This window comes from Rhodnius prolixus, unplaced genomic scaffold (genome assembly GCF_049639745.1).
Source record: "Rhodnius prolixus isolate KJV_2025 unplaced genomic scaffold, Rpr scaffold_8, whole genome shotgun sequence".
Taxonomy (NCBI): domain Eukaryota; kingdom Metazoa; phylum Arthropoda; class Insecta; order Hemiptera; family Reduviidae; genus Rhodnius; species Rhodnius prolixus.
This window is the reverse complement of record NW_027411593.1, coordinates 35,078,779-35,102,893: the sequence shown is the minus strand read 5'-3', so window position 1 is coordinate 35,102,893 and position 24,115 is coordinate 35,078,779. Positions and strand designations below refer to the sequence as shown.

Sequence of the window (24,115 nt, the reverse complement as noted above, 5' to 3'; positions counted from 1 at the left end):
TTGTAATAAAATCTTTTGTATTATTCTAGATCGTCACTGTTTCATTTGAACTTGGGCTTAAGTTTCTAAAGAGGAATGAAACAGCCGATCAACTGGCCAAGAACGGAGCTAACACTTCTTTCATTGGCCTGGAACGTGTCCTGGGGATCACCAAGGGTGCAGTTCATGCGGCTTTCAGAGACTGGATCAGTATGAAAAGAACTGAATAATGTTTGCTAGGGTCAAATTCGGCAAGAGTATTATTCTTAGGCTGGATAAACAATGAACTGGAGAGACTCTGAGCTTGGGAAGAAATCAGATTACTCTGATTACAGGCCTTTTCATAGGTTCAGGAAGCCACCTGTACAAGGAACCGTTTGTGCAGATTGTTTCAGGAAGAGGAGGAAACGGCCTCTCACTGGCTGTTCGATTGCGTTGCAATCGTGTGGTTGCGCTATGAAACCTTTGGAACTTTGAGACCAAAGGAGATAGTAGCACAAAAAGAACTAGTAGGGAAAGTCCTCATCCTTTTTAGAAGGGGAGTTTTCGTCTGCTAGATCCAAAGAAGAGGGCACAATGAACCTCTTGTGTCTGCGGTGCCGTGGGGCGTAGGTACCGTCCCGCTTTTCTATTCTAAGTTAGTTCCAGTAACTTGATTTGATTTTTTATTAAATAAAATTGATTCTAGTGGATTTCTGGCAAGGTTGGACAGTCATACTTCATTATGATGAACATGTATAGTAATAAAGTCAACTTTTCTTTTTGATAATACAAATTCTAAGTTTTAATCAAATTTAATTAAGTAAATTAGAGAAGTGTAAGTCGAATGTGTTCATACAAATGATTTTTTTCCGGTGCAACTTTCCAAAATCCGTTGATTAAAACACTTTACGAACTAATCTAAAGGAAAATCAGTAATTTAGGATAGATTTAATGATCTGATTGCAGATAGATAAAAATGTTTATTAAATTATACTGTTCCAAATACAAATATAAACACCATAATGTGTTCGAATGGAAATACAAAAGATAAGCGATAGGAGGTTACATTTAGACATTAAATTGTTTCAAGGAGGCACTTTGTGGATCGGAGAAAGAAAGAAAGAGGTAATTCAGGCGTTAAAACTTGTTTGGGGGAAAGAAAAATGCAGGAGAAAACGCCCATTACACAAATACAAATACTTATTACGAACACAAAACTTTATTTGAATAATGTTAAGATCGATGATTACAAGAAGGACGAAGGCACTTACAGACTATAAGGCTAAAGATCTTAATTTTAATTTTGGAGATCTTATAACCTTCTTTGGTATAAAGCTTTTAATTTTATAATTTTCATCTTGGGCGTAATGACGTTGATTTTTATTAATTTCTATATCTCATTAAGTAGTTTTAAAGTTCACTCTTGTTAAATCTAATATTCATCCCCTTCATCGCCTTCACCTTCAGCGGAATCCACCGCTACTTCTTCGTAATCTTTTTCAAGCGCTGCCAGATCCTCTCTGGCCTCTGAGAATTCTCCCTCCTCCATACCCTCACCCACATACCTAATATACAAAATTACATTATTAAAGAAGAAATTTTAAAAGAAATTTACCAGTGTAAATAGGTATGCCTTGTGCTGTTCTCAGTGTCCATCCTTTGAAAATAACAAAAATCAACAGTTCGTATCTAGTCCGTAGAAGTTACCAGCGGAATTAATGTCGTTAGGGAAGCCGAATGAATTCTGAAACACAATTTATTATTAATAGTAAAATAAAAATTGAATTAATGGAAAATAGTCAAATCACTTGGTATGTCCACTTAAAGAATGGGGCAACACGGTTGTTTCACTCTTTTTTTGTATCATCCCCAGAGGCGCTTTTTTGACTCCCCACTTCATCTTCAGATAAATCATCGTCTTCAGCTTCTTCGAAATCAGTTGCCTCCTCAGACTGTTCTTCTTCTTCCTCACCAATGGTACTTTCATCTTCTGTAGAAGATTCTTCCCAAAGAGAAGCTACACCATCTAAATCATCTTCTTCTTCACCATGTTCTTCTTTAACTTCAGATAACTCAGTTTCTTCTTCCTCAGCTTCATTCTCCTCAGCGATATCATCTTCTACCGGTGGCACTTCTTCCAAATCTTCAATTTCTTCTTTTTCAGCCGGCTCTTCATCAGGAACCTCTTCTTCTTCAAGAGATTGTACTTCCTCCTCATCAACAGGCTCTTCATCCACTGCCGTATCATCTACCACTTCCTCAACAGGAAGCTCTTCTTCCTCAGGCACACCTTCCTCTTCTCCAGCCGGCTCTTCATCATCAGGAGCCTCTTCCTCTTCAGGTGATTCTACTTCTTCCTCAGGCACCCCTTCCTCTTCCTCAGGCGCACCTTCCTCTTCACCAGCCGGCTCTTCATCTGCAGGAGCCTCTTCCTCTTCAGGTGGTTCTACTTCTTCCTCAGGCGCACCTTCCTCTTCTCCAGCCGGCTCTTCATCTGCAGGAGCCTCTTCCTCTTCAGGTGGTTCTACTTCTACCGTAGGCGCTCCTTCCTCTTCTCCAGCCAGCTCTTCATCTGCAGGAGCCTCTTCCTCTTCTACCGGTTCTACTTCTTCCTCAGGCGCACCTTCCTCTTCTCCAGCCGGCTCTTCATCTGCAGGAGCCTCTTCCTCTTCTACTTGTTCTACTTCTTCCCCAGGCACACCTTCCTCTTCTCCAGCCGGCTCTTCATCTGCAGGAGCCTCTTCCTCTTCAGGTGGTTCTACTTCTTCCTCAGGCACACCTTCCTCTTCTCCAGCCGGCTCTTCATCTGCAGGAGCCTCTTCCTCTTCAGGTGGTTCTACTTCTTCCTCAGGCACACCTTCCTCTTCTCCAGCCGGCTCTTCATCTGCAGGAGCCTCTTCCTCTTCAGGTAGTTCTACTTCTTCCTCAGGCACACCTTCCTCTTCTCCAGCCGGCTCTTCATCTGCAGGAGCCTCTTCCTCTTCTACCAGTTCTACTTCTTCCTCAGGCGCACCTTCCTCTTCACCAGCCGGCTCTTCATCTGCAGGAGCCTCTTCCTCTTCAGGTGGTTCTACTTCTTCCTCAGGCGCACCTTCCTCTTCTCCAGTCGGCTCTTCATCTGCAGGAGCCTCTTCCTCTTCTACCGGTTCTACTTCTTCCTCAGGCACACCTTCCTCTTCTACAGCCGGCTCTTCATCTGCAGGAGCCTCTTCCTCTTCAGGTGATTCTACTTCTTCCTCAGGCACACCTTCTTCTTCTCCAGCCGGCTCTTCATCTGCAGGAGCCTCTCCCTCTTCTACCGGCTCTACTTCTTCCTCAGGCGCACCTTCTTCTTCCCCAGCCGGCTCATCATCATCAGGAGCCTCTTCCTCTTCTACCGGTTCTACTTCTTCCTCAGGCGCACCTTCCTCTTCTCCAGCCGGCTCTTCATCTGCAGGAGCCTCTCCCTCTTCTACCGGCTCTACTTCTTCCTCAGGCGCACCTTCTTCTTCCCCAGCCGGCTCATCATCATCAGGAGCCTCTTCCTCTTCAGGTAGTTCTACTTCTTCCTCAGGCGCTCCTTCCTCTGCTCCAGCCGGCTCTTCATCATCAGAAGCCTCTTCCTCATCAGATGGTTCTACTTCTTCCTCAGGCGCACCGCCCTCTTCTCCAGCCGGCTCTTCATCTGCAGGAGCCTCTTCCTCTTCTACCGGTTCTACTTCTTCCTCAGGCACACCTTCCTCTTCTCCAGCCGGCTTTTCATCATCAGAAGCCTCTTCCTCTTCAGGTGGTTCTACTTCTTCCTCAGGCGCACCTTCCTCTTCTCCAGCCGGCTCTTCATCTGCAGGAGCTTCTTCCTCTTCTACCGGTACTACTTCTTCCTCAGGCGCACCTTCCTCTTCTCCAGCCGGCTCTTCATCTGCAGGAGCCTCTTCCTCTTCAGGTGGTTCTACTTCTTCCTCAGGCGCACCATCCTCTTCTCCAGCTGGCTCTTCATCTGCAGAAGCCTCTTCCTCTTCAGGTGGTTCTACTTCCTCCTCATTTATAGGCTCCTCTTCAACTGCCGTTTCATCTACCAATTCCTCAACAGGAAGCCCTTCTTCCTCAGGCAAACCTTCCCCTTCATCACCCAGCTGTTCATCTGCTGCAGCCTCTTCCTCTTCTGGTGGTTCTACTTCTTCCTCGTCAACTAGCTCTTCATCAACTACTGGTTCATCTACCTCTTCCTCTACGGTAGCCTCTGCTTCTTCTGGAGCAGTTTCCTCTTCTGCAGCTAGTTGTTCCTCATTCAGAGTCTCTTCCTCTTCAGGAGATTGTACTTCCTCCTCCTCTGTAGGTTCCTCTTCCACTGCTTCCTCGACAATTGGCTCTTCTTCCTCAGGCACATCTTCCATTTGCTCAACCGGCTCTTCACCTTCAGGAGCCTCTTCTTCTTCTAGCGGTGTTATTTCCTCCTCATCTATGGGCTCTTTATCAACTTCAGGCTCGTCTACCTCTTCCTCTACAATATGCTCTTGTTCCTCAGGCGCACTTTCCTCTTCAGTAGCCGGCTCTTCATCCTCTGGCGTCTCTTCCTCTTTTTGGGTTTCTAGTTCTTCTTCAACTGCAAGCTCTTCTTCCTCTTGAACTCGTTCCTCATCTTCAGTCGACTCTCCTGCCTCATAAACAACTTCCAGTTCCACTGGCAGCTCTTCTTCCTCATCTAGGGGCACTTCTTCAATTGCTGGATCATCCATCTCTTCCTCGAATGCTGGCTCTTCTTCCTCGAGAGTTCCTTTATTTTCTGCAGCTTCATCTTCTTCTACAACTTCCATTTCAATTTCCTCACTTTTCTCTTCTGGTAAAATTTCTTCATCAACCAAATTTTCTTCATTTGTTAATAATTCAGTTTCCAAAAGTTCAGTAAAATTTTGAATATTATCTTCTAGTTGGTCATCTTCATTTTTTAACGGGGATGGAGAAGATGTTATATTAGCTAAATTTTTAGATTCATTTTCTGTGATAATTTCTTTTCCTATTGTAGGCTCTACTCTCTCTGCTTCTGCAATTTCATCTTTAAGAGAGGGTGTAACTTGTGTAGTCTCTACAGCTTTAGGGCCATTTTTCCAGAAATCCCCCTCTCCGCTTCCACGAGGCTCCTTGCTATGAAATTATTGATGATTAGCAAATGTTAAGCAAAATTTTAGTAATTTGAGCAATTCAGACATTCACAAAAAGCTCGGGATGTACGCTTTTTTCCCACCATCTGAAGCAAATTTTTAAGAGAAGATACAGCAATTTTACATAGAAAGCTCACGGTGAGGAATTTGGGACTGCTTCAGGTGAAACGTCGAATACCAAGCGACGAACACATTATTTTAAATTTATTGAAAAGATAGCTACTCTTCTTCATCATCTTCACTGGCTTCATCATAGACAACATTTTCTTCGTAGGCGGGCAATGCCACGGTTTGCATATTGGGAAGCTCTTCCTCATAGTCAGAAGTGCTTTTCCATTCTTCCCAATCCATGGACACTTCTTTGTAATCACCTTCCAGTGTTGCTAGATCTTCACGGGCTTCGGTAAATTCACCTTCTTCCATTCCTTCTCCGACGTACCTATGCAAGGCACATGGTATTATCTGATCATCGACCCATCATATTCGAGCGTAACGAATTTTTAAACGCTAAAAAATTATTTGTAGATGGTTCGGAAAAAATAGCAGCACTGCAGTAGCACTAATTTTGAGAAATATCTATCTTGATTTATCAAAATTTAAGATAATGAAAATAATTTCTCCAAACGCCTTCTAAATCTAAAATTAAAAGAAATTAGCTTTAAGTATGTTTTTAACAACTAATGGTACTTAAGAAATTTTGATGACACAAAAAGTTTGCAATTTGTTTAGTAGTGCACTGAGAACAGCCAGGTTTTATGATATTAAAAAGTAGAATCTATTTTGAAAACAGAACTGATACTTTGATTTTTGCTAACCAATGAACGAAGGCTCTCTTTGCATACATCAAGTCAAATTTGTGATCAAGTCTTGCCCAAGCTTCAGCAATAGCTGTTGTGTTTGACAACATGCATACTGCCCTTTGCACTTTTGCAAGATCTCCTCCAGGAACCACAGTAGGAGGCTGATAATTAATGCCAACCTATAGAAAACATAAGGTATCTAGTCTATAAAGGTAACTAGTTAAAGATATTTAAGATTTACATAATAGAAAGAAGTCGTGTATAATTTTTTAGAAAACGCATATGATTTAGTTTTATAAAATCTGGTGTGAAGAGTTACCCAACTTTTTCTTACTGCTATTTGTAAGTTTAAAACTCGTATGTACATTACTAAAAAGGAATATTTGTCCCATCTTTCATTCTTACCTACAATATAGTTTGTAAAAATTAAATTGAAGTGTAAACTATCAGAGAAGCCTAACGCATCCTCTTTCCGAGAAATGCCCGAAAACGAACAGCCATAAAAGAAACAGTTATAAATCAATATGTAATTCATTTATTCGGAATTTGCAGATAAGCCTTGAAGCCATTTTATGAGAAAGTGAAAAATAAATTGTGTAAACAGATTCTTCCAGTTAAAGAAATTTCTACGAACACAATTTTAACAATAGATTAACCTACCTTTACCGTACACAAGACATAGGATTGAACATTTCCAGAACAGTTGAACTTAAGATGGAATCTACCCACCCCGTCGCCACAAATAGAATTTTGTGCTGATTTTCTTTGTTGCAAATTCTTCAATAGTTTGGCTGGAATTTTCTTAATTTCGTTGCTGAACATTATATTTTTATGCCAAACGTATATTGTACACATTAGATCGGCTACTTTTGGATTTAGAAGTTCAGAAAAAAGGGAAAAATCCACATCCAAATCAAATTCGTGCATTTGCTAACAATCATATGGTCAATATGCAATATGGTCGGTCAATACGCAGGCGGTCAGCCTGCGCTCCTTCATCTCCAACAAAATTATAGGAGAAATGTAACATATGGCTGAAGATATTTTCGGTACAATACCCAAGGGAAATTCTAATTCCAATATGAGCATGAATAGCACAGCTGAAATCTACAACGAAGTGTTGATAATAATAGAAAATTTGTGCTTTGAAATCACGAACAAAGTTCTCTATTAATCGGGAATGCCATCGCCCAATCTATCTGATGCTGCTTCGTTCGATGAAGAATTTCGTCGTAAAACAAAAATAAAACACGGGTGTTTTTTTGTTGTATATGCAATCAAATATGCCCGAACTAACGCTTGAGCAAAAAGGCATTTACTATCAGATAATGCAAACTTTCAACAACAGAATTGAAGAAATTTTCTTCTTAGATGCGCCAGAAGAACTGGTAAAACGTTCCTAATAGCAGATAGAATAGATTCTGGCAGCAATTCGATCCCAAAATGACGTAGTCTTAGTTCTTGCACCGTCCAGAATAGTTCCATTTAATCAGACTGAGTCACATCAAAGCGAGGCCGGGTACAGCTAGTTTTTAATGTAATTTTACTCAATATTATTGAACAGATATTTTATTTATGAATAATATCGAGAAATATTTCTTATTATTAGTTAATAACTAAGATTACTAATAATGTTAATATTTTGTAACTTTATAAGACGTATTAAGTACTGAATTACACAGTTGACCTAACGTTACTATACATTCGGCTAAACACCTCCCACTCTTCGCGCATTGTCTCAAAGAACCTTGGTTGTATGAAAAATCGCATAAATCCAGATTTGTAGAGAATTTTATGCTCTACCACTTTTGTAATAACTTCAAATGTTATTTAGAGCGAAGGAAACAAGATATTTACAAAAAAAAACAAAAAAAAATCATGCTTTTGACCAGTGATTTTGGTGACGCGTACACGAGCCAAGTCATAAAATGCCAAAACAAAGATTTATAAAGGTTTATAAAATATTATCTTCCATTCTGAGATTTACCCCTTTTTTTACCTACCTTTGACTGCTCATACTAAAAGTATGAGAAAACAAAACTAACAATTTATTTTTTAATAATATTTTGCTGCCCAAATAATGTAAGTGGCCTATTTTGTATCAATATTTTCCAAAATAATAAACCATTTTGCCAGTACTAAAAGTATATAGATATGTTCTACTCAGAGGCTACATGGATTTTTAATTTTTACCTTAAATCCAGTAGGGCACCAGTCTACAAACTGAATTGACCTCTTTGTTTTAATTGTAGCAATGGCAGCGTTTACATCTTTAGGAACTACATCACCTCTGAAATAAAATAATTGTTAATTTCAAGTAGACACCACAAGAAAAAGAAAAAAATATTTTTTAAATACCAGGTGTTCCGTTCAAACCTCGAGGATTCCACATGTCTTGAGTGTAAACATCAGCAAGCAATTCGAATGATGGGGCAATGTAGTTACTAAGAAGTGAGAAAGTATACATAAAGTATATATTATTTATTACACACAAATATGGCTAAATTTCGACATCCTCTGGCGTCACAAATATGGGCTATTTTACACCAAAAAAAAAAAAAAGAAGTTTAGTGGAGAGATATCCGGAGAATGTGATGGACAACCATGATGGCCATAGGTAACTAAAGAGTAAGCAGACAATCTGAACTGCATGGAATTAAAAGCTGAACTTTTGCAGTTCAGTTGCTTAAATTCTACAATTTTTTACAATCTCATGAAATGCGGCAGATTTGAACGGAACATCACGTCACCACACTAATTGCATCAAATCAGATGTTGCTTTACCTGTAAAGCATACAGCAAGCCATATATTTTCCATGCCTTGGATCACACTTGACCATCTGATTGGCGGGTTCGAAACATGCGTTAGTAATTTCAGCCACTGTCATCTGTTCGTGGTATGCCTTCTCAGCGGAAATAACAGGAGCATAAGTAGCCAATGGGAAGTGAATCCTTGGGTATGGTACAAGATTTGTCTGTTTAAAATTATTACAGATATCAGCTTTTTTTAAGCGAAATTCCTAAACTTACTTATTTTTAAGCAGTAAAAAATTCTGCAGTCTACTTCAAATGCTTTTTAAACAAAAAATTACTCACTTGGAATTCAGTTAGATCAACATTCAGGGCACCATCAAACCTAAGGGAAGCTGTGATAGAACTAACTATTTGCCCAATTAGCCTATTCAAATTGGTGTATGTTGGTCTCTCGATATCTAAATTCCGGCGGCAAATATCGTAGATAGCTTCGTTGTCTACCATGAAGGCACAGTCTGAATGCTCCAGTGTTGTGTGAGTGGTCAATATAGAATTGTACGGTTCAACAACGGCGGTGGATACCTGGAAGGCGGTACAATTTCTTATTAGTCAGAGAAAGAACAATACAAATATTACTAATGATTGCAGATAGTTAGTTAATCTATTCGCAATCATAAAGATTTAGTTCACATTTAACATAAACCTATAATGATAAAATCATTAATTAAACCATTATCTTTGTTATTTTAAACTCCTTATTTGGAACCCCTTATGATTACAAGCTTCTTCTAGACATGTACCACACCACTCAGGCCCCAATATTAAAAAACAGCATTAATTATAGTAACAAGCAGCCTTTTGCTTAGCTATTTCCGCATATGCGTGAGAAATTAATTATAAGGAAACATTGAAACATACGAGTATCTAACAGTCCATCAGACGCTTGCCAAATTACGTAGACATCAAAGTATAGGTGCCTTATTAAAAATGTAAGATTGAGCAGAATGCTTTGAAGGACCAGAACTTTTTTTGAAGCAAATGGTCCAGACAAAATCTTGAAAAAAGAAGAGCACAAAACAATGATTAAACTTGTTGCAGAGTTTCCTTACAACAAAAGTTGGTTCAGCTAGCTGAGAAAAAACGCAATAACCAGCAACTAGCCGTTGATTTTCAGGACTTGTACCAGCTCTAACAGGTTGAGGTAGTTCAGGTTATGGTCCTTTTCTGGAGCAGTAATAAGCAAAAGAAAGCTGCAATTGTAGACTGGCAATTTCTTGGTATTATTCGAAAGGTTTTGATATTGTATTGAGCAATTTTATGTTTCACTATTGTGTTGACTTTTATCTTTAGGAATTAAATCTTCTGAACAGTTGTTATGCCTAAATTTCAGTTAAATAAAAATAAAATAAGAGCTAACTGAAGCTTGTAGCTCAATTAGTTCACCTCAACAAGCGCACGCTTGGTTCTAAAATTTACAAAGAGACTCCCTCAAAGGTACCACAACAGCAGGGGCGATAGATTAACTCAATTTTCTTTAATTAAGTTCATTGTTACTAATTTCCCGACAAATTACCTGAGGTGCTGGATAGATTGAAAATTCCAATTTACTCTTCTTGCCATAATCTACAGACAGTCTTTCCATTAAAAGTGAAGTAAATCCAGAGCCGGTGCCTCCGCCAAACGAGTGGAATACAAGAAATCCTTGAAGTCCTGTACATTGGTCAGCCAATTTACGGATACGATCTAATACAATATCCACTATTTCTTTTCCAATTGTATAATGTCCACGAGCGTAGTTGTTGGCAGCATCTTCTTTTCCAGTGATTAGTTGTTCAGGATGGAATAGTTGGCGATAAGTACCAGTTCTTACTTCATCTACGATCAAAAAATTATAACAGTAGCATTAAAAACTATTCTCCATTTATTTCAAACACTACAAAAAAAACAAAAAAAACAAAAAAACAAATATTTAAACATCAAAAGTTCTTACCGACCACAGTTGGTTCAAGATCAACGAATACCGCTCTCGGTACATGTTTACCAGAGCCAGTTTCACTAAAGAAAGTATTAAAAGAATCATCTCCACCGCCGATAGTTTTATCTGAAGGCATTTGACCATCAGGTTGAATGCCATGTTCCAGGCAGTACAACTCCCAGCATGCATTGCCGATTTGGACGCCTGCTTGGCCAATGTGTACAGAAATACATTCACGCTAGAACAGAAATTAAATGAAACAAATATATTTTTGTTATGAATGAGTATAATATTTTTATAACTAATTAATTTTTCATTGAACTGTTTTTCTGGTACAGATGGTGGTCAAAAAGCAATTGCCGACTGGCCCAAGAGGTCAATTTGAGAAACAACCCTTTATGTATTTTATGAAAATGTTGGGAGCAATTTACCACGAATCCATTTTAATAACGATTAGAGCTGGAATTGAGTTCCGATAGAGTCAGATTGAGTAGATGATAAAGTTAACTATATTAATATTAATTATATTAATATAACTATATTAATATTCAATCTCATTGAAGGTAGGTAATCAGTAAAATAAAAAAGATTTTTATCAGAAGCTGTATTTTTTTAACTTACCTTCCATTACATTTATCGTGAACTTAGAAGGTATTAATCTGAACTTAACTATACTTGCTGACACAAAGGCATTTGTAAATCATTCTGATCTAAACTTTCTTATCTTCCAATGAAGGAAACATATTTTTTTTTTTACAGAGCACACACCGTAGAGGTTTAATGAGCAAGCCAAAGGAAGTTTTGATTAATAAAGATCGAAGGAATAAAAATATTTGAGGCAAGCGTTGCCATAAATAAATCCATAAAGTTAAAAATGTTTCAGAAACCAACTCTAATAGAAATCACACAAGCATTTTGTTAACTGTGCAACATTTAATATTACAAACTCGTTTCTCGTTCAGCTCTTTAAAACATTTTTTAGCCCAATAAAATTCCAACTTAGGCGAACCTGATGATGCTAGAGCACAGATAAACATGTGAGGAGAAGCACTCAGAAGCAAGTATTTACATACTGGAAGGCATTAGAATATTTTTGAAATGAAAGCAAGACATGCCAAGTTAAATCGCATACTTTTTGGTATGGAAGAAATTACAGTAAACTATTTACCGACCAGTTAGTATTAAAATTCTTTTGCATAGAGAAAAATATAATCTATTTAGGAGAGGTGATTTATGGAGAGAAAACGTAAAAAAAAATTCTAACAAAATATTTAAAATCAACTGAATCCTGGAAAGAATGTTTTTGTCATTTAAACCCTTATAACAAAAATAATTTTGTGGAGTGAATCTATTATAGCATTGTAACTACACCAAAGTGAACTATTTATTAATGATGATGATATCTTTACGTGTCCTCACAACAAACAGACCGGAAAGTTATCTCTCGTAATGTATTAACATCATCACATTTCAATTAGCTTATATTTGTGTACTTTAAATTATAACCTCGGAGTTAGGGATCTATAATTTCACTCAAATGGAAACTAAACTGATAAACTCTTGATGCATTGAGGAAATCAAAATGTTACATCTTGATTCCATTTTCATTTCTCTTTTTTTGATGAAATATATACATTAAATAACTTAATTGAAATTATCCTGCAATAAGTAAATGGGATGGCAAATATGTAGCATGTTAGAAGTTGGTACCTATAATTCTTCTGAATATAAGTCTTCTGAAGCCAGCTTCAGCCTGTAATAAGCCTGGGATTATCACATTCACTTAAAGATAAAATGGTCCATGAGATGGATGGCGAGAAGTGAATGACATTTCTTGTATCGAGCCGAAATCGGACAAAACGTACTTTACAATCAGTGTTAAGGGGTTCTATTGGAAAAGTATTATTGGAGCATTGGCTATAAGGCGTAGAATTTTTTTTTACTATGAAAGACGGTAAAGTTAGAATGCTTTGCTGAACTCTTATTAAATATCTACAAAATAAAATAAAAAAAGATAACCAACTGGATATTATTTATGTAGAAACAATGTTCACTGATTAATGCTCACATATTATTTCACCAAAATAATAATTCACAACAGTCTCAAAGAATGTTTAATGAGTCACTAAAGAATGATATCTCGGAACATCACCAAAAACTATTTTGTTTATTCAACTAATATAGTATCATTGGACTAAGTAAACTGTCTTCCAAGAAACATAACGCCGCTAAGTAGCCTCATATTACTACAATCGAATAGGTTTTGAATAAAGTGTTCTACATAACCTTTTTTAAAAAATAAGAGCGAAAAACTACTGTACTTGCGGCAAATCTAAATCGATTCCTAATGCTGTTCTGAAATGAGTGGTGACTCTTCATATTGGGCGAAGAATCAGTATTTTATACAACAGCCAAACATTACAGCGTCAATGAGTACCTTTTTTAGTGGCTCTGCTGTATAAATATATAAAGGAGTGTTATGGAAAAGGAGGTTTTATCCTATTGAGATTATAATTAGATGATTATACCACAGTCAATGCATCAAATATAAAGAACATCGCCACTTGAATATATTTTCGTTCCTTGAATAGAGGTATTCGAGCATTAGGATAACAGAAATCAATCATGTTAACTATCGTATTTATTCAGTTATAAAAGTAACAAGTAGAAACAAGTAGCAAGTAAATTCAGGTAAAAATAAAAAACTGGAACTAATAATTATTATGCCTGAACTTTAAGAATTTTTATCACCGGATATCATATTTACCAAAAAAAATAATAATAACATAAATAGTTCTAAACATTCGTTTAAAAAATGGAACAAAAAGGAATGGGCCGATTTATAATGAACAAGCAGAGAGAAGAACTAAACAGTAATGATTGACCAAATGACCACAATCCATGAAAATTATTGAAGCATTAAAACCACAGCACTACATGTTTTTAAAGAGTACTTATTTTGAAAAGTACTAAAGTGGATTCTGATACAAATAATAATTCTTGTTACACTTATTATTTGTAGGTTAATCAGACATATAGTTAGAATATTTTTATTTACTTTTAAGGAAATAGAATTTTTGTTCTTCCATAGGCAAGTAGGCATTAAAATACAAGAAAGATTTCTCACTCCGTTTAGGCTTTTTTTTAAAAAAAATAGAAGGCTATTTAATAGTTATTTTCAATCTAACCCGTTGTAATGACCTAGAAGAAGGCTTAAAATTGAATATGATAAAGACGGATCTTGTTTTAAATATTAACAGCGTCAGTATTTGCAATTTAAAACTTAGATAAGAGGTAGAAAACGGTCTTTTAACGGTAACTTCGGAAAAAAATACGCGAATGTTCCGTTATAAATCATTATGGGAAATCTTTGCAATTTTCGCAGACAATATCTTCAGAAATCGATTGAAATTCTTCAGAAATCGATTGAAGCGGAATCCATGAGTTCTAATAGGAAATCATAAATAGTGAAAATGTGTACCACAACTGCCCGAGTGCAAAATGCGTTCATTTCCTTAACCGATCGGTCCAGATCAGCTTTCAAATCGTGATCTTGAAGTAGTTTACGGGTTTCTAGGAAATATTCGCAATTTGTCGGGTTAGGGAAAAAATTTGATTGTCGATTTTTTGGGGAATACTAATTTCATTTTGTACTTTACTAATTCTTTCTGCATATTAATGCTTGCTAACTTTTAAATGTTATAACAAAATGAAGTAGAGTTACAGGAAGTTACAGTATATATAACAGTATGTATGCAGTATATATATATACAAGTTACAGTATATATAAGTAATAATAATTACTTACCAAATACTTTATGTCGACTTTCGTTAAGTTTAAAAAAAAGATGAAATTTCAAAAAATTAACATCGACAAAATCAAACTAAAAAAATGTGATATGACGTTTTATCAACATATACTTTTATCATCAAATTCAAGATTATAATTATGTACCTCAATGAATTGAAAATAAAAACAATTATCCGTGCATTTAAAAAAAATTGAAAAAAAATGAATTCTTCGTTTTTTGTGGACAGCATTTTTAACAGCTGTCAAATGTCGAAACATGGTTTTGACATCAAATTCTTGATCAGCGATTTAGAATACCTTTATACGAACATTATTTTTGGTGCTTTTTTGTTTAATTAAATTGTGACTTATTTTATAGGCCAAAATCGCATACCTTTTAAATTCGCGTTTTACTCAAATTGAGTTATCGCAGACAACAAGCAACCAAATTGAGTTTCAATTGCGCCATTTTGTAGAGTAAGAGTGTATCTTTCAACCATAGTTAGGCCGTCATTTTCCATCGAGTCAGCCCAAAATGCCGAAGACTTGTTTTTAAAAAATCCCGATTTTCAACGATTTTTTTGGATTCAAAGCTATGTTTCACTTCATTTAACTGTACAGTAAAAACCGAAAAAATTCAGGGAACATCTACACATCCAAAATAAATTTTTAGTTGCGTTGGAACCGCTTTAAAAGGATTAGAACGCTCGAAAAAAATTAAAATATCAAAAAAACACATTTTTCTCGTTTACGGGTTTTTGTGGGGTTGGAGAGGGTCGGAAAAAATTTCAAAAAATTTTTTTTCGGTCTCCTCCAAAGTTTTTGGGTCGATTGTTTCAAAACCGGTGGGGGCCGCCAGACCCCTCTTATTCCGCTATCCCTTTTACTAAATAAAAAATAAAATAGTTCCGTTTGTTTAATTTTTCAACACAATAGGAGGAATACATCCACAGCTTTTGAAAAGATAGAAATTCAAGCTACATATTAAGGATTGTCGAAGTACCGACATTGTGCAAAGATTCTATTAGAGCATTATATTCAAAAGGATTGTGCTTGCACTTTAATTAGTAGTCTTACCTTTAATTTTTGCAGATACAGTTCTTGAAAATGACGTAGAAAACGAATTAACAATCTGGTCTGTATAAGAACCTAAGAAGATAATCAGTACTCAACTTTAAAGCAGCATCGAATAATGAACCGTCTACAAATCTATTTCTCCTTAAGGCTGGAAACATAGTGGAGCGGCGGGCAAAGCGGCGATGATAGCGAAGAGCAAAGCGGCGAAAACAAACACTAGAAATAGATAGAGTTGCTCTATCTTCGCTTTGCTCGCCACTATGCGCGGTCCCATATGTTAACTTGTGTTTGATTTCGCCGCTTCGCTCTTCGCTATCATCGCCGCTTTGCCCGCCGCTCCACTATGTTTCCAGCCTAAGGTTCTTTGAGCGGTAAGAGCCCCACATTTTGCATTCAGTTATTTAGATAACATTGAATGTTTGGATAAAATTTGCTAATTATTGCGCTAGAGTATAATCAGAGTTAGTTGTATGGAAGATCATTTACAGGAAAATACTATTCCTAGATAATACTATACTGATTTATGCTTGCAAGATTACAGAATAAATATTGGCTCAAGAGATTGATATTAATGTAAACTAGATACGATAAGAAGTGAAAAAAATTAAACGAGCTCTCTACAGCGTTATCTTGATTGTTAAAACATCATGAATTTTATTATATGACATGAGCTGACCGACTTTTTGGAAGGTTTTAACAATGTTAGGTTCGCACGCTACTGTCTTTAAATGCAAGCTGTTCCAGTAAACTGGAGAGCAAGCTAGGGGTTAACGTTCTCTGCTTATCGGATAGGCCAGCGCTTAACTGATATATATTCTTCATTGTGTTCATCGTGCAGTATCTTATGGTAATTGGAATCGATATTGTTTGACCCACTATACTGGATACATCTTAAATTATCTAAAATATTCTCACTAATTATATACCTTTATAGTAGAATAAAAAATGAAAACTTAAATCAAAGTAAATAAATAAATTAGTCTATTATTATATGCAGGCTTTACTTCCGACAACCAATCAGGTGGGGGCGCTGATGGAGATGGATGACTAATGAGCTTGACAACATAGTTATCATAATTTTCTCATACATTCATTAGGCAATATCTAAGGCTTAACTCCTAGACCAGGTATCAGTCGCACTACCGCGGTACATATTAGCTTAGCGAGCCTCGCATATCCAACTAATTAGGCAAATTTGGTTCGCTTTCATTATGTCCTACGTCCCTATATAGATGGATTCAGATTTGAGTTTATTTGATTATTTTGTGCATCAATTGAAGACTTAATAATACTTGCTAGTTATAACAGTAGATCTCTACTGTTAATTCTTTCTTTAAAAAAATTAATAAATAATTCTTTTAAGAATAAAATTTAATTTTAATATTAAGCAGTAGCATTTATAGTTAATAAATTATTCACACTGCAAAGTTACTTTCTGATTCAAATGAAGGATGTGGGAGGAAGATAAGATCCCTCGAATTCTGAATGAACAATTCAGATTTTATTAATCATATGCAATACAATTGGCTGTTTCTTTTTTTGTCAATTGACACATCATCAAGTTTCAAAGATTCTAAACTATTAATTCAGCAAGTTTTTCAGCACTAAATCTCGAAAAATTGAACCCACATTAAAAAAGAAAAGAAAACAACGAAATAGACTTTAATATAATGTTTTCCAATGCAGTAGAATGATTTAGTTATTGTTAACTATAAATTATTTACGTTTGCGTGATTCATCTCATTTTCTAGAATGTAAATTCAGTAAGGTAAGCTCACGATGTTAAGAGGTCAGTTGCTCCATTACTTAAAATAAAACAGTTCTTCCTCACAGTTCTTAGAGAAAACAGTTTTTCTTTTACATTTAACAGAATTTAAATAGAAGACACTGATTTTCCTCTACTAAAAACTGTTTATTATTTAACCCTATTAAAGTAAATTATTTATAGAAAAGCTATCTAAACGAATTAATCGAGATAAATGTTTTTTATATACAATTTTAAGATTTGTACAAATTCATAATTGTAATTCTAAACACAATTGAGATTCTTTTTACTACAAGTGATATGTAACCTATTTATTGTGATGAATTACAAAAAAAAAAACAACATTTCAGTCTAGACATTCATATTCGAAGCGGAAGTTGTTGAGATAATTCATTTAGGGGAAAGGATGTTAGATAAATTTTGTAACAGCGATAGATAATGTTGTCTGATTTCTACAAGAAATAAACACATACAGTGGTATTTAAATTATGGGTCATAAATATTTAAAGTGACTGGATTTAATAAATTATTAAAGACTACAAGAAATAGATTCCAAAAAATAGGGTTCCTACTTCAGGGCTATTTAAGAACTTTGAAATCCCAGTTCCGGTATAAATGTCCCATTGGTTACAATGTTAACATTGAATCATACAAATGGATTTGAGAACAATATTGTAAAACTAATCCCCTAGAATTTATGTTCAAACAAAAGATGTAAGAGGGTTGTTCAGTAAGTTATCTTCCCCAGTAGTAAGGTAGCTAAGCTTGTCAGGGAAAGTTAGGATATGTTTAGAGATTCAGTTCTTGCAGTATCAGTGCAGGATAATGAAAACATTGGATGTGAAGAGGAACTGCAAGTGTGGGCATACAAAGAGACTATGGCATCCTCCTTGCCAGGCTCGCGTGTGCCGTTCAGGCACTTATCTTCCTGTTTAAATAGATTGATTCTCGCATCCTACTTCCGCCAAAAATGTTAATACTTTTAATCGTGATGTAAGAAAGTTTTTGGTCCAACTTTTCTTGGGTAGATTATGTGAAAAGAGATAGGGAGTATCGTTCCCTGATTAATTAGGAGAGAAAAAGGAGTCTAAAGAATTTGGTGAACAGATGTTTTCAGTGATGATGCCCATGCCAAAAACCCAGTAAAGCTTGAGCCAAACAGTTTAATTGGACATCAACTAAAGATAACCCTCGTTTTCGACTATCTGTCGAAGCAACTCGAGAAGAAATAAGCCAATAAGTTGAGCTCATAATTTTGGAAGAGCGTCGGATTACAATCAGCGTTACTGCTCATAAATTTTGTATTTTACTTGGCATAGTTTCCACCATTATTCATAATGTATCTGATTAATGGTACAGTCAGCTCAAAAATCTTGCAAATCACTAGCTTCTTTCCAAGAATGAGGCATAATGGAGGATGACCATCAACTCTACGGCCAAGACTGACTCCAAGAGAGTGAGTAGGTCTGGCTCCAGCTCCAGATTGGAGCTCACCAGACAGGTCAATGGACGATAGAATTTCATAATCTATAAATATAATAATAACTATAGACATACGAGTTCGTATAGTTCTTTCAATTGAGACTTAAGATATGCCTAAGTAGGACTATTATCATACTTCCTTCGCAATACAAGGAAGGTATACAAAAAGAAGTAATTTAAGTTAAACGTATTGAAACTCTCTTTAATATTAGAAGTATATTGAAATAGTTAACATGAGCCTCTGCTCTCACTTTATCATCTATTGAGTATACTTATAAAAAAACATTCTAAGAATAGAACGTTCATGAAAAGAAGCTAGGTATGGCAAAGCATGAAAGATGGGGCACAACGTGTATAAAAATGCAGTTAATGCTAGAGGAGCGAACAACGTGACAGAAGGCTGAGAAAAGTTCAGTGTTATGTGAGAAGAAACACTAGCGCAGTGTGCGTTTACCAAGAGAAACAGCGTGAAGTGTTGGAGATAAAGGAGCAGCGCAATCTATTGTACACCAATTGAACCGTGTACCGTGTAGACAGGAAAAACTTTAAAAGCCAGACAATGGAAAGATGCCAGTGTCCCCATCAAGTAAGAGGAGGTCCCATACCTTAGCTTTAAAGCGTCTATTTCTGGGAATAAAACTATTGTACCTACCGGCTCATCTATTTAAACTATCAAGCTCCATAATCATTTCAGTGTACTCACAGCGGCTACTAACTAGCTTCCAAATAGACTCCAAGCTGAGCAAGATTTTTCCAAAAAAAAATTCAATTCATTTTGAACAATACATAATCTTAAATAAACGTAATCAGATTCGCAAACAGCATCAAAGATGGCTATGTGAATCTTTGCAGTTCTTCATCCTAAAGATTATGTTCTTTACTCCAGAAAAATAGATTGTTTACAAATAATTAAATATTAATCATTATTAAAAAGCAGCTCTTCAAGTCTCAAAAAAGCTCCTGCTGTTGGGCCCAAACATTGAATATAAATAAAAGTTTTAAAAAAACAAAAACAAAAAGAACGTCCTTCACCTGAAACAATAATAATGTTTTTTTCTGGTGAATTAGATTGGAAAATTATTTCTAACTTAGAACAAAGGTTCTGTACGGTAGTTTTCTTAAGAATAATTTCATTATAACTTACAGATGTTGAAGTAATGATAATATTACAAAGGATACGTTGTAACAATTACAAACTAAAGGAGGAAACCTAGTTGCTAAAATGTACTAGGAAATTCACACGTAATCAAGATTTTTTTTTATGATCAATTTCATACAATAGTTAAATTTAAATCACGGTATCCGTACAATTATTCATCTAAATGTTAATACGTAGATTTAGAAAAATAATTATAACCAATGCTTTCTAATCAGGATTAAAGTAATTATTTACTTTTTATTTATTTTTGATTTGCCTGATAATTGTCATGCTTTGCATGAAGCCCAGCAGAAGAAAATGTAAATTGTCCATGTTTGTAATGATTGGAAATTTTGTTCTATTTTACATTTCCAACTTCTGAGAAAACATTGTTGATATAGTCACGACTCAATATGTGCCCAATCCTATACTCGATAACGAAAAATACTTGATAACGAAAAATTTTTCATTAAAATTTGAATGGTATCATGATCGTTAAAAAGATTATAGTGAAATTAAGGTAAACAAAATCACCACAGGCAACTAGGTTGTCTATTTCTTCTAGCATCCAGTCTCCCTGGGGGTTCTGTCTAACAAAACGTACATCGCCTATTCACTCACCCTCTTGAACATGGAGCCGTCTGTGGAGAATTATCTTGGCTAAGCAAACCTAAGGCAAAGTCTAGCTCTCTACTCACTTAATTTCACACTGTTTACTGTCAATTTTTTCAGTCAAGATTTTAGGCCCAACTAACCGCTTAATCCGTCTGGTTTTTCTAACATGAGATTCCCGCCTCTTGGAACAATTGAATCTGTACAAGAGATTCAATCTGTGGACTAGTAATGGCGCACTAAAGTAGATCATTTTTAAAGTAGGGCGAATTGGATTTGCAGCTTTGGCTAGTAAATTTCCTGATAATTTAGACGAAAATTCTTTACATATGATGTCGTACGAACAAAACTGGTTTTGCATTTCTATCTGTTGAATAATTTTACACTCAAATGTTTACTGACGTGATTAAACCAGAAATATTTTTCATTATACGTATTTTTCATTCATTCAATTTAATTGCACAATTGAATTTCTTGATGAAAATTTATGGATAGATGAAAATAACTTCACCAATTTACAGCCACAAATCAGAACAAATACATCAATGATATAATAAGTTGTATTTTACATTTTACCAAAAGAAAACGGTATTCCGTTACAAAGGGTGAACTGTTGCACACATTTAACTTCCACAATAATTACACGGCTTTAAAGGAATAGTATTTTCCAGATGACGAAGTGTGACGAAAACGGAGACTCATTTCTGTTATGAACTAAGTGCTCCTCTAGTGTTGTTCGTATTTTCTTCGAAGTAAAGTGAAGAATGTACGTTGTAAAGTGTTTATTTAAAGTTGTTTTGTTAGGTAAATTAAAAAAAAAGAACTAGATCCTTGAAAAGAACTTATCTTTTTGTTGTTGGTTTGTAATGTTGATTCATTTTTGATTACCCTGTTTTGTCATCCTGCTTCAAAACAATGACGTCATTACGTTCTAGCAATGTAAGGAGATTACAGAAATGTCTGTAACGTTCTGTCACTGAATTCAACACCTTCTTTAGGATTTTAGTGAACGCGCTTCTGTTCTTAATAACCATTTTTTTAGTTACTGCACAGCTTCCCAAAATTTCTTGCATGATATACATTGATTAGAAAATTGTTAGCAGTATCTAAATCATTTAAGTAGTTCATTTAATTCTATAAAATGTAAAACCAAAAATATATTTTTTGAAGTATGAAACTATTTTGAGCCAAAAAATAAAAATACAAAAAACCAAATCAAAATTTATTCAGTAACTTGGCACTTTTGCTCAACCGATTTTATTCAAATTTAAATTTTTCTATTATATTTTATTTCTATAATATTACTAAAATAATGAAGCCGTTTATTATATTATAATAACACTTAAGAAGGAAACTTAATTCATCGTTTCTCCAGAACTGCCTTAAGAAATATTTTGCTGGGAAAATAAATCAGATAAAAATTATAGAGATCTAGGAGGCGGCAGTATTAAAACATAAAAATTGACTCAGTTTATTGGCATTTTAGATTGGCTGATTTTGTCCAACCACTTATTTGGCTAGAAAAGAGAGCTCGGATCTTCAAGTAACTTTACCACTATTAAGACTATTTTTCTACCTTTCGGGGTTTATTTACAAGTAAACATCCCCAATGGAATACAGAGGAAATATTCGCTATTTCTTAGGAAATCTATATTTGAGGATTAACTCAACTGCTGAGCGGTGGAAAAAAATAATTATTTAACATCTAAATAGGAACTCTAAAAACTGAAAGCACATTGGTCTGAAACTGTCGACCTATACATTCCCTTCTTACTAAAACTGTATAAATAAGGTTTCCCGGATGTGCAAAGCTAAGGAGAAACCCCAGATGTGTCTTGATAATATAATTTCATAAATGAAAGTTAATGGGCACCACAGTTTAATGCACCTAACAAAGGAGAGACTCTAAAATCAACTCGAACAGTGGAAATAAAAAAATTAATCCAAACACTTGTCGCTTCATGCATGGTATATTATGCACAGTAAAAGATAATAATAAACTTCACTTCTGCAAAAGAAGTTTAAGCTTAAGGTTATTCGCAAAACTGTTAACAGTGAAGTTAAAAACAAGGTAAGCTAAGACTCGACTATTATCCATGGGCACACTTCAAATTTATTAATATTAAAAAGAAGTTACTAAAAAATGTGTAAAAAAAATGCTGCAGAAGGTAGAGGAAAAGAAAGTTAGATTGTGTGGCCATATAAAATGAATGGAAAATGCAAGAATGGCTAAAGAGATCCTAGACTGAAAAGTCGAAGGAAGAAGAAGAAAGGGCAGATCCAAGGAAAAGTGGATGGATGGCATCCAAGAAAGCCTACATGGTTACAGACTAAGAGGAGATATCCGGGATAGATCAAGCTGGAAATTGAAATTAAAAGAAATATTTGATTGGAGAAAACCACAGTATTGAGAAGCTCCCTTTAAAAAAATCTAAAATTATTATTACCAAACTAAAACTACTTATTTTACCAATTAACTTATTACTCAAGATCAACTCCAACTACCATATCAAGCTGAAAGAAATTGCAGTTAAATCGTTTATTAAAATCAACATCTCATTCTGTGCATTACAGCTGAGGCACATCTACTGTATACAAATCATGGACATTAATATTCGTGAATGATGTCGCGCCTACGCGGAGAGTTGTGAATTTTGAATCAACAGACCAACGATATGATTCAGTCTTTTTAAAAGACTTAATTTCTCTGAAATTTATAATAATGTAAATAACGTGCGCGAAGATATGTTTTGAATAATAAAGGAAATATAATAAGCTAAAAATATAATTGGATTACCGGTTAACAAATTAGAAAATAGTGTCAATTTTATTACTAATAGTGAATATTTTGTGATTGTGACAATACCATTAAAATTGTTCGTTAGTTGCGTATGGTTTGATTGTAAAAATACTGCACTGAAAACAGTAAAAGCTTACTGTACAAATAATACTTTACAGCATTATTTGTGGAAACCAATTCAATGTTTCCTGGCAGTAATTATTAAAATCATGGAAGTCTATCTCTATAGAACTAGGTAAAATTTTCAAGCAGCTACTACAATGTTTTACAATCCACTTCTTCCCCTTTTTTTTTTTTTTTTTTTTTTTGGCGCATCAACAGCTGAGGTCATTAGCGCCCGGAGCTTTTTCCAGTGCACTGCCGGCCTCCGGACAGTGTTCTCTCGTTACAGACAACACTGTCCATCACCGGACAGTGAGCTGTAAGAAGCTCCTAGGAAGAGAAAATCTAAGGGTCAGCTGCTGGATTCGAACCCGGGACCTCCGCGTGGGAGTCCAGTATGCTAACCTCATAGCTAATCCCTTCCCTTCTTCCCCATTATAATTATTTATAGATAAACAGTTTATAGGTAGTCCATTATTTAACCTACTTCTGCAATAAAAAGAAAAAAAAAGGTTGTAAAATGATTGATTAGTTGATTTTGTCCTCAAATTGATTGTCATGTCCGATGGTGGTACCAAAACAGATAAATATGAACGTTCTGCAATTTTACATTATTTAATCATGCTGACTAGTCACTCTACAGAGAGTTAGATACACACCAATTTTTTGGGCTTAAAGTACCACAAAAACAGATATTTCAGGTGGTAATTTGAATCTATCA

At 35.3% G+C, this 24,115-nt stretch overlaps 1 protein-coding gene across 5 annotated transcripts in view; it reads right to left on the bottom strand.

Moving 5' to 3' along the window:
- Positions 1–921: 921 nt before the first annotated feature.
- Positions 922–24,115, bottom strand: part of LOC141451334 (tubulin alpha-1A chain) — a 43,743-nt gene continuing 20,549 nt past the window's right edge. For 3 of the 5 annotated variants that reach the window (XM_074122624.1, XM_074122623.1, XM_074122622.1), the window contains 8 exons: positions 10,644–10,866; positions 10,227–10,528; positions 8,996–9,235; positions 8,684–8,874; positions 8,093–8,189; positions 5,915–6,078; positions 5,323–5,538; positions 1,472–5,082 (listed from right to left, as the gene is read on the bottom strand). In XM_074122624.1, the coding sequence (XP_073978725.1) occupies positions 1,809–5,082; positions 5,323–5,538; positions 5,915–6,078; positions 8,093–8,189; positions 8,684–8,874; positions 8,996–9,235; positions 10,227–10,528; positions 10,644–10,866 (4,707 nt within the window). In that variant the 3' untranslated portion in view covers positions 1,472–1,808. Of the gene's footprint in view, positions 5,083–5,322; positions 5,539–5,914; positions 6,079–8,092; positions 8,190–8,683; positions 8,875–8,995; positions 9,236–10,226; positions 10,529–10,643; positions 10,867–24,115 lie in introns of all 5 variants that reach the window. The other 2 variants (XM_074122626.1, XM_074122625.1) reach the window with 1 other exon arrangement.